At 44.7% G+C, this 19,816-nt stretch overlaps 1 protein-coding gene across 3 annotated transcripts in view; it reads right to left on the reverse strand.

Moving 5' to 3' along the window:
- The window catches only part of LOC144507002 (intelectin-1a-like), a 112,921-nt gene that overhangs the window by 15,153 nt on the left and 77,952 nt on the right, over positions 1–19,816 (reverse strand). For all 3 annotated transcript variants that reach the window (XM_078233518.1, XM_078233521.1, XM_078233519.1), the window contains exons 2-6: positions 17,912–18,014; positions 15,330–15,482; positions 9,234–9,481; positions 6,241–6,399; positions 3,958–4,078 (exon numbers count right to left, since the gene is read on the reverse strand). In XM_078233518.1, coding sequence (XP_078089644.1) covers positions 3,958–4,078; positions 6,241–6,399; positions 9,234–9,481; positions 15,330–15,482; positions 17,912–17,978 — 748 coding nt within the window. In that variant the 5' untranslated portion in view covers positions 17,979–18,014. The remainder of the gene's footprint in view (positions 1–3,957; positions 4,079–6,240; positions 6,400–9,233; positions 9,482–15,329; positions 15,483–17,911; positions 18,015–19,816) is intronic.

The raw sequence follows: 19,816 nt of genomic DNA on the forward strand, positions 1-19,816 counted from the left end.
TATCATCTGGATTTTCCCATTGCAAAAAAAATTCCAATTACACAGGGTGGGGGGTGGGGGAGGGGGGGTGGTTCTTACCAAAACCGCAGAATAAGCGTGAAAACGGGAGAGGTTCAGATCCATTTTTTGGGCGGCTTTGAAAATGCTATCTTATAGCACACCAGTAGGGGGTGGGGGTGGGGCCTAAGCCCCAGAACAGAGAGTGGTCAGTTAGGTCACCCCCGAATATCACGCACCCCCCCGAATCACTGGCCTCCATTGTAGATCGTCGCATCAAGCCCCCACCCCCAGCCCAGTCAATCACCACCCGAAACCCCCAACTCCAGGCCAGAAAGAGATCTGCCAGGAACCACCATCCTTCCCCACCCCCACCCCCCGGATATCACATGCCCCCCCCGATTGTTGGCCTCCCTGGCCAATTGCTGCCTGAAACATCCTCCCTCCCCAGCCCAATGGATCAACACACAAGCCCGGCCTGGTGGATTGCCACCCGAAACTTCCCTCCGAACCATGGCCCAGTCGATCGTCGCCTGTACCCCCGACCCCCAGCTTGATCGATCACTGCCGTGGCCAATCGTTGATTGCAGAGTGCGCAGCTCCCTGCATCCCCCATTAGACCTTGCCTCATGATGGCCCTGCCCCTCCACTTAGGCCCCGCCCCTCAGGTCCTGCCCCCTTGGCATAGCCCGGTACCCAGTGGGCAGTGCAAGGCTCCCAGGCTGGCAATGCCAAGCTGGCACGACCCAAGGGGTACTGCCTAACCTTGCCCCGACCACTTAGTGGGCCTCAATGGCTCTGGTTCTGCTGGTGAGGCCATCACATCAAATCCCCATTGATGAGGATCATACATCATCGTCACCAGTGAGGACTTTCACCGGCGAGGCCGTGACTCACGAATAACATTTAATTCGTGATTTGAATTGATTTAAATATTATAATCAGCCTCACGCCTGGGAAGGGTATAAGGCTGATCACGCCGGAAATCCAGGGCCAGTAAGATCGTTAGAGGCGGGAAATTGGGTACGAACCAAATTTTCGTCTCTCACGCAACCTTACCGGTTCGCCCCGCTCATCAACTGGCATGACCAGTCGGTATGATTACCCCACTGTCTGATTGATCTACAAATGAATTAAAATAAGGACATCTGTTGTCAGAAATACTCCAAAGGTATAATGTTGGAAGGTTAACACAAATACAGTACCCGGGCGATCTACTAGATTTTTTATCAGCTGATTTTGTCTTTCCCACTGGGAATTCCATCCGGTGGTTTTTTCCAGTCAGTCACCAGGATTTCAGCAGATGTTTTGTGGAAATCTGCTTTAAACTTCAGTTGTGGTGACATAACTCAGTTGGTGACACTCATAGAATCATAGAGAATCATAGAATCCCTTCAGTACAGAAGGAGGCCATTCAGCCCATTGAGCTACAATGACAACAATTGCACCCAGGCCCTATCTCTGTAACTCCATGTATTTACCGTGCTAATACCCCTGAGACTAAGGGGCAATTTAACATGGCCAATCAACCTAACCTGTACATCTTTAGAGTGTGGGAGGAAACCAGAGCACCTGGAGGAAACCAACACAGATACAGGGAGAACATGTAAACTCCACACAGTCACCTGACTCAGGAATTGAACCCGGGTCCCTCGCGCTGTGAGGCAGCAGTGCTAACCATTGTGCTGCCCACATGGCCTGTCATGCTTTAAAGTCACGAAGTTTCAGGTTCAAGTCTCACTCAGGATTTGAGCAGAAAAGCACCAAAACTGACAGTCCGGTGCAGTACCAGGGGAGTGTTGCACTGTCAGCAGTACTGTCTTTTAGATGAGATGTTAAACTGAGCCATTGTCTGGCATCTCAGATGGACTTAGAATATCTCAAGCAGCGGAGTTCATCTTGATGTTCTGGCTGATGTTTATTCCTCACTTAACATCACAAAGACAGATCACCTCCTCATTATCACATCGCTGTCCGTGGGAGTTTGCTGTGTGCAAATTGGTTGTTGCGTGTCCTACATTACAACAGTGATGACAATTCAAAAAGTGCTTTATTGGTTTTAAAGTCACTTTAAGATATCCGGGTAATGACTGAAGTGCTCGACAAATCCCAATCATTAAATTTGAAGAGTCATTAAATATATCCAAGGCTGGGATTCTCCGACCTTGTTAGTGGCTGAAATTCTCCGGTCCCGCTGCTGTAAATAGAGATTTGGCTCAGAGCCAAATTCTCTGTTCTCACTGGCAGTGGTAGCGGGGTGAGCGAGACCAGAGAATTCCAGCTCAAGGCAATGTTGAATGGATTTTTGATAGATAAGGAAATCGAGAGTTATGGGAGCAGACTGGAAAATGGAGTTGAGACTGTAACCAGAACTCATAGAGTACACATTTACCTTTTCCTCAAATATGATCTTGAGCACATCCGGAGATTGTTGGAAGCAGATTCAATGATAACTTCCAAAAGGAAACTGATGTACACTGGAAAAGTTAAAATTGCAAGACTATGGGGTAAGATCAAGAGAGTAAGAGCAATTGGATTGGTGATTCTGTGGTACGGGATACCATGTCCAATCTTGGATTTCTCTATAAGGAACTGCATTTGCAATCAATGGCCACGATTCTCCCCAAAGCACTGAACTGGCGGGAAAACTGTTCTAGATCCCGACTATTTTGTCAGTTCAGCTTCTCACCTGAATCTCCCCACTCTGTACACTACAGAGGTCCCAGTTGTGAATATCGTTAAAAACCCAGGGGGCGGGGCCTATTCATAGAACATAGAAAGCCACAGCACAAACAGGCCCTTCGGCCCACAAGTTGCGCCGATCATATCCCTACCTCTATTCACACCGGAATCTGACAGTTCTGGAACTCTGTGTATGTGCAGTGGCCCCCGCTCTGTCAGACTCCCCGTTTGCTGGCCAGCTCAATCGCTAGCCAGCCCGGAACCCCCGCAGTGTTGCCCATCCAGCCCCACACCCCCCGCCCCCCACCCCACCCCCCCTCCCCCAAGGGCCTGATTGCGGTCTCAGCCCTGAACCCTCCCGCCCCAGAGCGCCCCGATATCCAGACCCCCCCCCTACAGCAGTGGCGGTCACCCCACCCACCTCACGCCAGCAGACACGCCTCCCCACCCTCTGACCCCCCCCCCCCCCCCCCCCCGGGGTCAGAACCTCCAGGAGGCAGGTCCGCCCCAGCAGATGAAACCCCCCAGCCCACCCCAATCGCTGCCCTCCCTCCATCCCAGACCAATCCTGTCTGCAGAGGACCCCCCCCTCAACCCCACCGATCATCCCTAGGCCCTGCCTACAATAGGCCAATGGTGCACCCTGGGCACGGGCATTTTGCCCCTTGGGCAGTGCTGGGGGCACAGGCCCCTGGGGGGCCCCGATTGCCCCCCTTCCTTCCAGTGGGGTTTCCCACTAGTTCCCTGAATGTGGGGAGCTATTCTACCCCACCAGAATGAAGTACTCCTGGCGGGATGGGAGATTCAATTGGGACCGGTAGGTTCCTGATAATTAGATTCAAATGACATTTAGAACATATTAAAAAAAGATTCAATTTACTTACCTGCGTTCCCGCCAGTTTCTGGTGTGGTCTGGTCTGCGACTGTTCGCCGGCTCGGGGAGATGTGCATGCTTTCCCGGCGCATGCACAAATCCCAGAACAAGGCCGGCGACGCGCATCTCCCACCCCGACCTGCCAGAAAAGTTGCGGGACGTGATGGGAGAATTGTGGCCAATGTGCCAAATGTCAATCTTGTTAAATTCTCTTTGGCAAATTTTGTAATGGGCCGATTGAAAGTTATTTACTCGCCCTGTGACTTTTACATAGATTGTGTGGCTGATCCTCTGAAGATAACAGAACCACTTTGCTTTATTCAAATGTTTTGCTGAGCAGTAGGGAATCGTTTTAAAGGCAGTGCACTTTTAATGCTAGAGTAAAGAGAGCACTTTGCACTTACCGTGTGTATTAGGCCCATAAAATCTTCTTATCTTGTCCGCATTGCCGAAGTCATAACTGATGGGACTTGAAGGTCCGTTATCATCTGGGCATTTCCCTCTGTTGTATTCTACAGGGTATTGCTGAAATGGAGCATATTGTTCACAGATTGAAAGACCACCATGATACACTTGTCCTGCCGCCTATGACCCTCCTCTTCCTGTGCCCACTTCTCCATCTTTCTCCTAACTTTGCAATTCTCCCCCAGTCAAACAACTCTTCCTATTGCAACTGTACAGGACCTTGGTGAGACCATGCCTAGAGTAGTGTGTGCAGTTTTGGTCCTGTTATTTGAATAAGGATATAAATGCGTTTGAAGCAGTTCAAATAGGGTTCATTCAACTTATTCCTGGGATGAAGGGCTTATCTTTTGAAGAGTGGTTGAACGGGTTAGGTCTATACCCATTGGAGTTTAGAATTATATCAGATCCAGGGGGGAGTGATTGGTTGGAATCCCGGAGGATGATTCATTTTGTGGGAGCAACTAGAATGAGGGAAGCACAGTTTAAAAATAAGGGGTCTACCTCTTCAGATGGAGATCAGAAGAATTTCTTCCTCCAAAGAGAGTCATTAGAATGTGGAATTTTCTTCCCCATGGAGCACTGGATCTTGCATGAGTCAGTAAATTTATCCAAGGCTATGTTGAATAGACTTTTGATAGACAAGAGTTATGGGGCAGACTGGAAAGTGGAGTTGAGACCATGGCCAGATCAGCCACAATCTGATTGAATGATGGAGCAGGCTCAAAGACCCGAATGGACTGCACCTAACTCCGTTCCCATGTTTAAAAGTGATTTTCTCTGTTACCTGCAGAAGAAGAAATGGATACTCACAGTGGCACAGTGGTTAGCACTGCTGCCTCACAGCACAGATCTGGATTTGATTCCAGCCTTGGGTGATTGTCTGTGTGAAATTTGCACATTCCACCCATGTCTGCATGGGTTTCCTCCGGGTGCTCCAGTATCCTCCCACAGTCCGAAAGACATGCTGTGTAGGTGCATTGGCTTTGCTAAATTCTCCATCAGTGCACCCGAACATGCGTTGGAGTGTGGTGACTAGGGGATTTTCACAGTAACCACATTGCAGTGTTAATCTACTTAGAGTCATAGAGATTTATAGCAGGGAAACAGGCCTTTTGGCCCAACTTGTCCATGCTGCCCAGTTTTTACCATTAAGCTAGTCCCAACTGCTCACATTTAGCACATATTTCTTTATACCAATCTTACCCTTGTAATTGTCTAAATGCTTTTTAAAAGACAAAATTGTACCCGCCTCTACTACCACCTCTGGCAACTCATTCCAGACACTCACAACCCTCTGTGTAAAAAATGCCCCTCTGGACCCTTTTGAATCACTCCCCTCTCACCTTAAACCTATTCCCTCTAGTTTTAGACTCCCCTACCATTAGGAAATGATATTGACTGTCTACCTTATATATGTACCTTCATTATTTTATAAACCTCTATAAGTTCACCCCTAAGTCTCCTACGCTCCAGGGAAAAAAACCCCAGTCTATCCAGCCTCTCCTTTTAACTCAACTCATCAAGTCCCGGTAGCATCCTAGTAAATCTTTTCGGCACTTTTTCTAGTTTAATTACATCCTTTCTATAGGGTGACCAGAACTGTACACAGTATTCCAAATGTGGCCTTAGCAATGTCTTCTATAACTTCAGCAAGACCTCCCAACTCCTGTATTCAATGTTCTGATCAATGAAATCAAGCATGCCGAATGCCTTCTTCACCAACCTGTCCAGCTATGACTCCACTTTCAAAGAGCTATGAACTTGTACCCTTAGATCTCTTTGTTCTACAACTCTCCCCGATGCCCTATCATTAACTGACTAAGTCCTGGTTCAATCTACCAAAATGCATCACCACGCGTTTATCTAAGTTAAACTCCATCTGCCATTCATCAGCCCACTGGCCCAATTGATCAAGATCCTGTTATTTGTGATACTAATTTTAAAAATTAAAACACGTTCAACTGTATTAATAAACTACCATAGGTTACCACACTTAAATACATCAAGGAATATTTTTAATGGGAAAAAATCTTACTGTTTTAAGATGTCCATTTGCTCAAGTTTGTGGAAGATTGTTAAGTTTGAGTTAATGCAAATAAATGTTATTGGCTATTTGAACTAACCAGTCTAACCAGATCAATTTGCCAATTTCACCCATGGCAAAACCCCATTTCTTTTTCAAATGTTTTTCAATGAAATTGAAGCATTGCTGAAGCACTTACTCTGAAAAGCTGCTGCAAATTTCCCCCGTGGCGTTGTAGGAAATTAGTTTCAGTGTGATAGCGGAGAATTGCTGCATCTTTCCAGTTCTTTACGGGAGTGTCATTGGGCACGTGCCAAACAGATATGTCTGAAGATGTTATGTCGTAGTAACCTGGGTTCTGTTTGGAAACAGACACAGTTAGTCAGCACGAATGTAAGCCAAGTTCAGGAGCATCAAAAAACATGGGTAACTAAGAGCAACCTCTTTAGAAATCATATATTGCTGCACAATATGGAGTTGAGAGTACAATCATAGGATGATTACAGCACAGAATGAGGCCAATCAGCCCATCATATACATGCCATCTCTCTGCAAGAAGAAATCAGCTTGGCCCCTCCCACCACCCCTTAACCAGAGGCCATCATATTTATTCTCTTCAGGTGTTTAACCAATTCCATAGGATCCTTACAATGCAGCAGGAGACCATTCAAGTCTGCACCGACTCTTTGAAAGCGCGTCTTATCTAGGCCCACTCCTCTATCTTCATAACCCCACGCTTTTACCATGGTTAACCCACCTAACCTACACATCTTTTGACACTCGGGGAAATTTAGCATGGCCAATCACCTAACCTGCACATCTTTGGACTGTGGGAGGAAGCCGGAGCGCCCGGAAGAAAGTCACACTGACACAGGGAGAACATGCAAACGCCACACAAACCGAAGCTGGAATTGAACCTGTGTCCCTAGCATTGTGAGGCAGCAGTGTTAACCATTGTGCCACTGTACTGCCCTTCTGAAAGCCACAATCAAATCTACCTCCATCACACTCCCTGGCAGCGTATTCCAGTTTCAAACAGAACAAAGCTTTCCTCGTGTTGCTTCTGTTGCCAATCACCTCAAGTTGGTGTCTCCTGGTTCTTACTCCTTCTGCCAATGGGAACAGTTTCTCCCTATCTACTCTGACCAGAGACTCATGATTTTCAACATCCCCATCAAATCTCCTTCCCACCTTCTCTTCTCCAAGGATAACAACCCTAGCTTCACAATTAGACCTTTCAACCAAAGTTTCTCATTCTTGTAAACCTTTTCTGCATCCTCTTGAAAGACTTTTGTTGCCAGTAGCAATTCTGCTTATTGTGTGTCGACCTGATACATTATGGGTTGATGAGGTTTACAGAGTGCCCACTAGGTGTTTGATAACGCAACCCAAGAGCACCTTGGACTCACTAAAAACACACATTTACAGCAAACAAGAGGAGGCAGCTAGAATATAGTTTAAGTGCATCAATAGTGTTCTAAGCAATTGAATGAAAAGTTGATTTGGGTTACACTGAAATGTTACAATGCCCCCCCCCCCCCCCCCCCCGGGCTGCCAATGGCCAGAAGTTTGGGAGGGGGCTCTGACTACACCCACCCCTGAGTGGGGTGGTACGGTAGCAGAGTGCTTAGCACTGTTGCCTCTCAGCATCTGCAGTATTGTGCTTTTGCACTTCCATTATTTGCTCTTCTCTATCCTCCAGGCTTACTCATTTTGCCCAGGTCCTGTATACCATAGAATCCCTACAGTGCAGAAGGAGGCCACTCAGCCCATCAAGTTTGCACTGACTCTCCGAAAGACCATTTTACCCAGGCCCCACTCACTCTCCTAGTCCCGTAATCCTGTGCACTACTGTGACTAATCCCCCTAATCTACACATCCCAGGACACTAAGGGGCAATGTCGCGTGGCCAATCCACCTAACGTGTGCATCTTTGGATGTGGGATGAAACTGGAGCACTCGGAGGAAGTCCAGTAGACACAACGAGAACGTGCAAACTTCACACAATCATCCAAACCTAGAATTGAACTCGGGTCCGGGTGCTATGAGGCAGCAAAGCTAAGCATTGTACCATAGTGCCATCCTGCCACCACCATGCTGCCCTAATCCAAGTTAGCTGATTTCCACTGAACATTTGAACAGTTTTATTCCAACACCACCTTCTTTTGTCCCGTGGAAACAAATCAATTTTGATGAATCTTGTGATACTGAATTCCTGAATTCCAGAATCATTACAGAAATTCTGCCCTAATGCTCTCCAGCACTTCAATGTATTTTTAAGGAAGTGTTCATGTGTATAATCTCATGATCTACACTGCTTAAAAAACCTTTTGCACTTTCCAGTGAAATCTGGTCCAGTCCATGCAAAATTGTTTCAGTCAGAGATCGGTACTTACATATTGGGATCATCTTTTCTTCTTTAGTAATTCATTTCCTTTTACCTTTCAGGTACTCTGTACTTATCTTTCCAATTTCTAGAACCTTCTGCACTAAGGTTCCTTCTGCACTAAGGAAGAGCAGAAAAGCCATCTGCTCTTCCTCAGTGGATCCATTTAATTATCAATTTCACTTGGACTACCTCTTGGTCATATTGTTCAATGTCATCAGGAAGCTACACATTGGTACAAGGATGACTTTCCCCCTTCAACTTGTTAATAGCATGAACAGAACTAATCCTGGTGAAACTACTTATTTCTAACCCCCAGGAAGGTTTCAATTTCCTTTCTGTTTCATGTGATAAAAATACAAATTGTTTTAATTAAGTAATTTTGGAGCTATTTACTTCTTCAGAATACCTTGAAGCCTGTGTTACAACATAAGGAGTTTATATTTAAATAACAACCTTTAGTAGACAGTGAGTTGGGGGCAGCATTCGCCATCCACATTGTCATCTCAGGAGTCAAATAGGAGGGACTTTTCTGCATAAACTCTCTTCCTAAGAGGCAGTCATGAGTGAATCAACCAGACTACAAGAAGCAATTGGAATATGCCCCAACATATTTCCTCATTGGGCTGTGAAATTGAATGGGGAACTTCAAACTTTCTCTTTAATTACAAGTCACCCTCAACTCCTCCAGTTAGACTTCCCATTCTTTCCACTCTGTCTACTCTGCTTCTACTCTGTTCCATTAATATCAGCCATTCTGAACCATGGATTTTTTTAAGCAAAGAAATTTCACAAAACCTCATCACCTTTAAGTCATCACTTGTTGCTCCTTCTGGAGAACCAAACGTCACGTAGTTGGACCATGACTTGTCTCCTGCTGGATTATTAGCTTTATTCCCTTGTTGGCTGGACCAGCGATCCCCAGTGGTGCATTTCCCATATATGTTGTTCTCATGGATGCTTGCAACAAGAGTCCAACCACCTCCATTGCTGGTCATGTCACAATAGGCCTGGTAGAGTTCACCACCGCTGCTTATCAAGAGTTGAATACCATCTATGGTGAAAATTTAAGATTAGGCAAATAAATAAAATCAGAGTGTTGGAGAGCAGAAATGGCTCTGCACGGTATATGGTTGGAACTACCATCGACAACGGGGAGAACCTGTTGGAAGAGATTTTGCTGTAATTGCACCTGTAAGTATTGAATCACACACAGAAAAATCAGGTGGAGAGGACTGAGTGCAGATTGTTCAGAGCACAGCTGATGTTAAATGGTCCTCCAAATCCCAGAAGGGAAACTGTTCTCAATTGTGTTTTATGTAATTTAATATAATGTGATGAAATATGCAAAAAACAAAGAAGGGTGTCCTTGTGCTGATTTTAAATTCAACAAATGTTTATTAACAATGAAATACACAAGAAAGTCAACCAGAAATAGTTAATAATTAATAGAAATACACATAATTAACTCAATGGACGGGATTTTCCAGCCACGCTCGCCTCAAAATCGGAGAATCCCGCCCGAGGTCAACAAACCTTTGCATGGTCCACCCCCGCTTGCTACAATTCTCATGGCAGGAGGGATAGGAAAATTCCCCCCAGTGGATATACACAATATTCTTAAATTCACCCAGCTCCCAAATTATTTGCCTAATTTCAGAGCTAATCTCCCCAAACACCCTATCGGTTTATAAAACTGTTGGCAAAATCCAGTAATCGTTACCACACCAGGCACTTATATCTTCTGGAGCTGTTTCTGATGTAGGGCATAACAACTGGTTATTCAAGCAGGCTTTTCTACAGTCATAGCTTGCTAGGGGTTCAGGCAGAGTGTCCTGCTATGAGCTGAGGTCAAAAACAGTTAACCTGCATAAGTTGAAATTGTTCCTGATGTAGTGTTTCCCTTTTGATCTTCCCTTATCTGAATTAACCTCCTCAGATGTCACTCTTAATTACCTCCATTTCGTGAGTCCACCTTTTAGAATGTAATTGTAACATTCACAACTCATATCTTCCTTTGAACCTCTCAAATTTACTCAAACCCTTGACGTTCAATTCTCCATTTTTACCAACTTGCCTTAGGTAAACATTTGTTTACAGGGTTACTAGGCTCATCAACATATCAAAAGCTCGAGTTCCATCAATCTAGCCAAACTGACTCAACCACTGCACAGTTTCCCATTTTGAATAGTTTTTCAGGAAAGCACCCAGCAGAACACATTCAAAATGACTGAATCTCCTTGATTTTCCACGATTTCCTGACAATTTGACAATAGTAATTTCATATTAAATAAATTTTTAAAAATCAGGCAGAGATGCCCTCAAAAGAAAGAACTTACATGTATAAAGTAACTTTTACAATTCTAGAATGCCCCAAATCACTTCAGTTAATGTAAGTGCAAGAAACAATTATATAAAGGTATTGATTGTCCGTGTCCAATTTCCCTCTGTATTGTACCCAGCTAATTCAAGAAATCCAGGTGCCTATGTTTAGCGCTTCCCAAAACATGATCGCTTTCTGTCCTCCAGCTTTGTTACAGACACTGTATATTGCTGTGTCAAGATTTTAACTAATTTAAAAGGATTTCATCAACTTCATGTTCAAATATCTTTTCGACTCCTGTTCTGTAACTACTTATTCTGTTCCCATCAATGTTCTCCTTTAATTTATTCTTCCCTATGTTGTCCTGCACTCATGTTTTGTTAACATTCAGCCTTTTTTTACATTCAAGATCCAAGATGGCGCTGGAGTGTGGTGACTTCTTGCAAGCTGTGCCCAGCAAACCTTCTAATTCTATGTTTACTTTCATTCTATGTTTCTAAAACTTTATTCTAACTCTTTTAAACTCTCTAACAATGCTTTAATTCAATCTCTTACAGATTTGGCAATCCTTAGGACATTGTTTACACTTCCCGCTGCCTCGGAAAAGCAACCAGCATAATTAAGGAACCCACGCATCCCGGACATTCTCTCTTCCACCTTCTTCCACCGGGAAAAAGATACAAAAATCTGAAATCATGCACCAACCGACTCAAAAACAGCTTCTTCCCTGCTGCCATCAGACTTTTGAATGGACCTACCTTGCATTAAGTTGATTGTTCTCTCTACCCTAGCTATGACTGTAACACTACATTCTGCACTCTTTCCTTTCCTTCTCTATGTATGATATGCTTTGTCTGTATAGCGCTCAAGAAACAATACTTTTCACTGTATACTAATACATGTGACAATAATAAATCAGATCAAACCTGTTTATGTTTCTAGTAGATCTCTCTTGCCCCCTTACTAGTTTAAAGTTTTAAAGTTTATTTAATAATGTCAAAAGTAGGCTTACATTAACACTGTAATGAAGTTGCTGTGAAAATCCCCTTTTCGCCACTCTCTGCTTCCTGTTAGGGTACACTGAGGGAACATGCTACCATGGCCAATACACCTAAACCGCACATCTTTTGGACTGTGGAAGGAAACTGGAGCACCTTTTCCACCTCCCCATTTAAAAGTTAAAGTGCCATAGTCCCAGACAACCATAGGCTGCTCTCCCCTTTGAGGTGGTGGTGAATCAAACCTGAGGATCGCTATGCTTCGGCTAAGAGACGAGATTGAGAGGTAGGCCTTCATGAATAACCTTAACCAGTGCAGGAATTGAACCCACAATGTTGGCATCGCTTTGCATCATGAACTAGCTGTCCAGTTAACCGACTCCCCAAACCTCCCATTTATTCTTTACTAATATATGGTCCCATCACGGTTCAGATGGAGCCCATTCCATTGTTACAATGCATTCTTGGCCCAGAAATGATGCCAATATCCAAAAAAAGGAACCCCTCTTTCCCACACCAACCCTTTATCCACATGTTAATTCCCCCGATGTGCCTGCTCCTTTGCCAATTTGCAGGTGGACCAGACAATAATCCAGAGATTATTGGTTTCAAGGTTGTGCTTTTGAATTCTGAGCCAGACTCCTGGTATTCGCTATCAGCGGGACCTCCTCCCTGTTCCATTTATTCCAACATGGACCACAATGACGGAACTCTCCCTTTCCATGTTCATCTCAGCTGTAACATGTCCCTAACCCTGGCACCACATTGACAGCACACCATTTGAGATTCTCATTTTTGTTGCAGAGAATGTTATCTATCCAACTAAATATGAAGTCTCCTTTAACTACCACATTTCCATTCTGCTCTTCCCCACCTTGGACAGCTTTCTGAGCCAGGGTGCCTTGGTGTATTGTGGCTGTAGGCTCTGCAGGTTTTCACCTTGTCCTCACATTGTATGTTTGAGAGTGACAGTGTCCGAGGACCCTCCTTCTCAACCTCTCCTGAAAGCTCGCTATCTGGCTTCCTATAAATCACACCCTCCCTTTCCTGAACATGTATTTTCCATTGGGATGTAACTAAAATCTGGATAAAACTGTACAGAACCTCTTCCTTCCTTTATGTGTCAAGTGTATCCCAAACTCACTCCCCAACTCAATGACTCTGAGCCAGAGAGATCCAAGATGGAGACGCCTGCTGGAAACATGTTTGCTCCCATTAATCTCACCTTCTAAAAACTTCCACACTCTGCAGTTCAGACACACAATTTATTCTGCCATATCTCTGCATAGACTTTATTTATTTGTAGTCTTTATTCAAAAATGTTTGTAGTTACATGGAATGGATTAGCCAGTTAAGCTGTAAATTTAACACAGTATTATACTTACCCAGTTCCAGTTTACACTGCTGCACTGGTTAGAGAGCAAAGAAACATTTAAACTTGCTGATCAATCACCTACCAGCTTACCTAATTAATGCCTCTGAACTTGAGGGGCAGGATTTTACAGTCTCGCATGTCCCAATCCCGCCTGAGGTCAACGGACCTTCCCATGCTCCACCCCTCGGAATTCAACCATCCTGCCCAACCATCCATCCCATGGTGGGCAGGATGGTTGAATTCCACTCCAGATCTCCAGCTTCCTCTCTCAGGCCTCATTCTATCAAAGATGGGCAGCACCGTGGCACAGTGGTTAGCACTCCCAGGTACCTGGGTTCAATTCCAGTCTTGGGTCACTGTCTGAGTGGAGTTTGCACATTCTCCCTGTGTCTGCATGGGTTTCCTCCGGATGCTCCGGGTTCCTTCCACAGTCCAAAGATGTGCAGGTTAGCTGGATTGGCCATGCTAAATTGTCCCTTAGTGACCCAAGATGTGTGGGTTTCTTGGATTGGCCATGGTAAATGTGTGGGGTTACAGGGATAGGGTGGGGGAAAGGGCCTGGGTAAGGTACTCTGTCAGAGAGTAGGTGCAGACACAATAGGCCAAATGGCCTTCTTCTGCACTGGTTCTATCAGATGAGCACCTCCTCCCTCACTGTGCCAAATTCCCTCGGTCACCAAATTCCCTGAGCTTAGCGTTCATTCTGTCTAGCAAAACTACAGTGAACTGGACTTCATGTTATATTACCCTTTGCACTTTTCCTTGCTTCAGTTTTCTAAATTTAATTCTATGTTGAAGAAAATGATGCAGGTAATGTCTATGATTTGATCTAAGGATTTGGAGACATTTCAATGGACACTTCAGTGTAATTCTGAGTGAATTTTGTATTGACAGAGATATTGTCCCAATGGTTACAGCAAGTATGAGTATGAATGAGGGTCTAACTGGCCAAACAGGCGGGAAACCCAAGGATGTGGAGGCCTTCCGATCTTCATAGCATAACCTTCATTTTCAGTTTCAATTTCTGCCCAGAAGCCTGGATGTTGCAGGAGAAAAAGCAACCTGTTGGTCATAGACAGAGCTCTTGGAAACCATGGAACCATAGAAACCCTACAGTGCAGAAGGAGGCCATTTGGCCCTTCAGGTCTGCGCCAACTCTCCAGAAAAGCACCTTACCTAGGCCCATCCCCCGTGCCCGTAACCCCATTTATTTACCATGGCTAATCTACCTAACCTATCAGGAGGCCAGGGAGATCCATGAATGAAGTGTGGGTGGAATACTATGATGAGAAGGAGGGCGATCCCTGATCGCAAGAGGCTGAGAAGTGACAGGTGGATTGGTTAAACAATTGGGATGGTGGGGAAGAGGCTGAGATTGGGAGTGGGTGGAAAGAGACTCATGGCTGAAAATTAGAGGTTACAATTGGGATGGGGATCTTAACAGAGACCAGGAGGCGAGATGGAATCTGTGTTTGAGGGGACTGAGAGGCTTGTGAAATGGAGAAGGGAAAGGAATGGCAGGAAGAGGTGGAATGATTGGTAGGGGTGAGAGGCCCAAGATCGAGATGGGGAGAAACCCACAATTGGAAGGGGGAAAAGGTTACAATTGGAAGTGGGAGAAGGTTACAATTGGAAGGGGTAGGTACTTGTGATCAGAAGGAGCTGAAGGCTTGTGGTTGGGAGGGTGGAAAGACCCGTAATCAGAACATGGGAGCATCTGGTGGGAGTGAGGAAGACACCTATTATCTGAGGTAGGGGAGGTATTGGCAAATTGTTGAAAAGTTGTGATTGGAAGTGGGCGAGGCAAAAGTTGCTGGGAAAGTCCAGGATTGGGAGGAGCACAGGGTCTTCTGTAATGCAGAGAGGAGTGGCTAAAGGCTTCTTTTTCTAGCTGGGGGAGGGGCAGATCTGTTCCTCCTGGCCCTGGCTCCTTCCTTCCTTCCAATTTCCTGAAATTGGGAGGGAATAATTTTTAATCTGGCTTCCCAATTGCCTTGATTCAAACAAATTCATTAAGTGTCGTGCTTCTCCACAATGACACGTGTCACTGAGAGAGTTGGTGCAGTATGTTAAGATTGTGTTCAATGTATTTGACTCTTTAAATTCTGCCCTGACCATCTTCCCCTGTCATGGGATGTGAGGTGGAGTTTGTATCAAGACTGTTAACATCATGAAGCAATTTCAGTTGTTCTTGAAAACCATTTACCTTGGGTGACGTGATACTTCTCTTTGAGCTCTTTGCAGCTTCTTGTAAGGTTGTACTGCTGATTGGGTTTATCTGCGCAGCCACTGTTCGTTAGCTCAATGTTGCCAAGTACGTTTACAATTGCAATGTCAGGATTTCCAACGTTAGCTTCATCTTAAACCAAAAGAAAAGATACGTTCTGTATCAGTTGATACTGAACAAAAGAGAGAAAAACGTTGCAAGATTGGCGAGGGGTGTTACAGAGAGACACAGACAATGGGACAGAGGAGCAGAGAGGGTCATTGCTACAGACAATGGATGAAGATGCAGAGGGAAGGAGACAGAGACAAGGAGGCAAAAAAAGCGACGTGAGATAGAGAGACAAGATAAACAGGACAATAAGTAAACAGAGGAAAAGATAGACACTGACAGAGGCACAGGACTTGAAAGAAAGAGATGCCAGGGACACACAGAGGGGAGAGGAAATGGATAGAGAGTTATTGGAAGGTGTGATAAGGGACAGGATCTACAAATATTTGGATAGACAGGGACTTATTAGGGAGAGTCAACATGGCTTTGTGCGTGGTAGGTCATGTTTGACCAATCTATTAGAGTTTTTCGAGGAGGTTACCAGGAAAGTGGATGAAGGGAAGGCGGTGGATGTTGTCTACCTGGATTTCAGCAAGGCCTTTGACAAGGTCCCTCATGGGAGGTTAGATAGGAAGGTTCAGTCGCTAGGTATACATGGGGAGGTAGTAAATTGGATAAGACATTGGCTCAATGGAAGAAGCCAGAGAGTGGTTGTGGAGGATTGATTCTCTGAGTGGAGGCCTGTGACTCGTGGTGTGCCGCAGGGATCGGTGTTGGGTCCATTGTTGTTTGTCATCTATATCAATGATCTGGATGATAATGTGGTAAATTGGATCAGCAAGTTTGCTGATGATACAAAGATTGGAGGTGTAGTGGACAGTGAGGAAGGTTTTCAAAGCTTGCAGAGGGATTTGGACCAACTAGAAAAATGGCAAATGGAATTTAACGCAGACAAGTGTGAGATATTGCACTTTGGAAGGACAAACCAAAGAAGAACGTACAGGGTAAATGGTAGGACTCTGAAGAGTGCAGTTGAACAGAGGGATCTGGGAATACAGGTACAGAATTCCCTAAAAGTGACGTCACAGGTGGATAGGGTCGTAAAGAGTGCCTTTGGTACATTGGCCTTTATAAATCGGAGTATCGAGTATAAAAGTTGGAGTGTTATGGTAAGGTTATATAAGGCCTTGGTGAGGCCGAATTTGGAGTATTGTGTACAGTTTTGGTCACCTAGTCACAGGAAGGATGTAAATAAGATTGAAAGAGTGCAGAGAAGGTTCACAAGGATGTTGCCGGGACTTGAGAAGCTGAGTTACAGAGAGAGATTGAATAGGTTGGGACTTTATTCCCTGGAGCGTAGAAGATTGAGGGGAGATTTGATAGAGGTGTATAAGATTTTGATGGGTATAGATAGAGTGAATGCAAGCAGGCTTTTTCCGCTGAGGCTAGGGGAGAAAAAAACCAGAGGGCATGGGTTAAGGGTGAAAGGAGAAAAGTTTAAAGGGAATATTAGGGGGGGCTTCTTCACGCAGAGAGTGGTGGAGTGTGGAATGTGCTGCCGGATAAAGTGGTAAATGCGGGGTCACTTTTAACATTTAAGAAAAACTTGGACGGGTTCATGGATGAGAGGGGTGTGGAGGGATATGGTTCAAGTGCAGGTCAGTGGGACTAGGCATAAAATGGTTCGGCACAGACAAGAAGGGCCAAAAGGCCTGTTTCTGAGCTGTAATTTTCTATGGTTCTATGGTTCTACGTGCAGATGGAGTAGGACAAAAAAGAGAAAAACAGAACCACACAGGCAGAGGGATGAAACAAAGGGAAAATCGAGGCAGAGATTTATGTCATGATGCAGTTCAGAGACACAACTTGTCCTCTGGCACATTACTGACGCAGTGACATAGTGATATTGTCACTAGATTAGTCATCTATTGTAATGCTCTGGGAACTTGGGTTTGAATCCCATCATGGCAGATGGTGAAATTGGAATTCAATAAAAATCTGGAATTAAAAGTCTAATGATGACCAGAAGCCATTGTTGTAAAAACCCATCGAGTTCATTAATGCCCTTTAGTGAAGGAAATCTGCTGTCCTTACTGGTCTGGCTTACATGTAACGCCAGAACCACAGCAATGTGGTTGACTTTGAAATGCCCTCAAGGATGGGCAATAAATGCTGGCCGAGCCAGAAATGCCCACATTCAATCAACAAATTTGAAAAAATGATTGTACTTCAGATGTGAATACCACACAGATTATCTCTGGAGAGCCAATACTCTCCTCATCCAGTGACATTTAAATGAACATCCAACGAGAATTTCTGGAGGAACATGAACTCTGGATTGGATGTCCTTCCCGAGCTCTGGGGCACAAGGGCACCCAGACTAAGAAAGGATCAAATGGAAAACCTTCGATTCAACCTGAACTGTACAGTGTAATCACTACCGAAGGTATCCCAGTTTAAATTCATAAAGCAAATTAAACAAAGGGTTAAGATGTGATAGAATCGTCACTCACCTTCTACACCATGAGCAGGGGATTGTTGAATATTGGTGATGACAAGGAGGAGGAGGACGGCCTTCATGTCTTCACAACGGCTTTTCTGTGGCTAGCTATAACTCTGGGAAGGTAAACCAACAAGATAAGAAGGCCTGATATAAAAAGTATATTATCTCCACTAACATTTTGAATATTGTATTAACCCATTAATTCTTTTTGTTGGCATAATCCAGTCAGTTCCTGCACTATTATATAAAATACTCAAGGAAACATTGGGAATTTAAGTCATACTGTGAATTCTGCAGCAACAAAACCCAGCTACTAACTTCCCAGTTCCTGTCTACAAGGCGTAAGTCAGGAGTGTGATCGAAGACAGTCTGGATTAGTGCAGCTATCAACAACACTCAAGAATCTTGATAGCATCCAAGACAAAGCAGCCTGCTTGACCAACACTCCATGCACCCGCTTAAACAATCACTTCCCCTCACCATCAATGCACAGTGGTAGCACTGTGCACCATTTATAAGATACACTGCAACAACTTGCCAAAGCACCAACGGCATCTTCCAACCTGCAACCTCTACCATCTTGAAGGACAAGCGCAGCAGACATACAGAAACACCTCTACCTGCAAGTCTTTTTCTGAGTCACACACCATCCTAACTTGGAAATATATTGCTGTTTTGTCATTGCTTCTGGGTGGAAAATCTAGACTTCCCGTCCTAACAGCACTGTGGATCCAATGGTTCAAGAAAGCAGCTCATCACCACCTTCTTAGGGGCAATTAATGATGAGCAACAAATGCCAGAGACGCTCCCATCCCATGAAAAAGGATAAAAGAAAGGATTCACTGTCAAGTCAGTTATAGAAAGAAATATAGAGGAAAGGAAATATTGGGTTAAGAGAGAGAAATAAAAATAAAATATTTTTTTAAATATACGTATCCAAGCAACATAGAAACATAGAAGATAGGAGCAGGAGGAGGTCATTTTGCCTTTCGAGCCTGTTCCGCCATTCATTACGATCATGGCTGATCATCCAACTCAATAGCCTAATCCTGCCTTTTCCCCCATAACCTTTGATCCCATTCACGCCAAGTGCTATATCTAGCAGTCTCTTGAATAAATTCAATGTTTTGGCATCAACCACTTCTTGTGGTAATGAATTCCACAGGCTCACCACTCTTTGGGTGAAGAAATGTCTCCTCACCTCCGTCCTAAATGGTCCACCCTGAATCCTCAGATTGTGAGCCCTGGTTCTGGACTCCCTCACCATTGGGAATATCCTCCCTGCAACTACCCTGCCTTGTCCTGTTAGAATTTTATAAGTCTCTATGAGACCTCCTCTCATTCGTCTGAACTCGAGCGAAAGCAATCCTAACCTAGTCAATGCCTCCTCATTCATCAGTCCCACCATCCTCGGAATCAGCCTGGCAAACCTTTGCCACACTCTGTTGAGAGCAAGAACATTCTTCCTCAGAAAAGGAGACCAAAACTGCACACAATACTCTAGGTGTGGCCTCACCAAGGCCCTGTATAGTTGCAACAACACATCCCTGCTCCTGTACTCGAAACCTCTTGCAATGAAGGCCAACATGCCATTTGCCTTATTTACTGCCTGCTGCACCTGCATGCTTACCTTCAGTGACTGATGCACAAGGACACCCAGGTCATGCTGCACACACCCCTCTCCCAATTTACAGCCATTCAGGTAGTAATCTGCCTTCCAAAGTGAATGACCTCACACTTATCCAAATCTACCATTGATTAGCCCATTCACCTAACCTGTCCAGATCATTCTGAAGGATCTCTGCATCCTCGTCACAGTTCACCCTCCCATCCAATTTGATATCATCTGCAAACTTTGAGATGTTACATTCTGTTCCCTCATCCAAATCATTAATATATATGATGAATAGCTGGG

The sequence above is a fragment of the Mustelus asterias genome, chromosome 18 (assembly GCF_964213995.1).
Source record: "Mustelus asterias chromosome 18, sMusAst1.hap1.1, whole genome shotgun sequence".
NCBI classification, from domain to species: domain Eukaryota; kingdom Metazoa; phylum Chordata; class Chondrichthyes; order Carcharhiniformes; family Triakidae; genus Mustelus; species Mustelus asterias.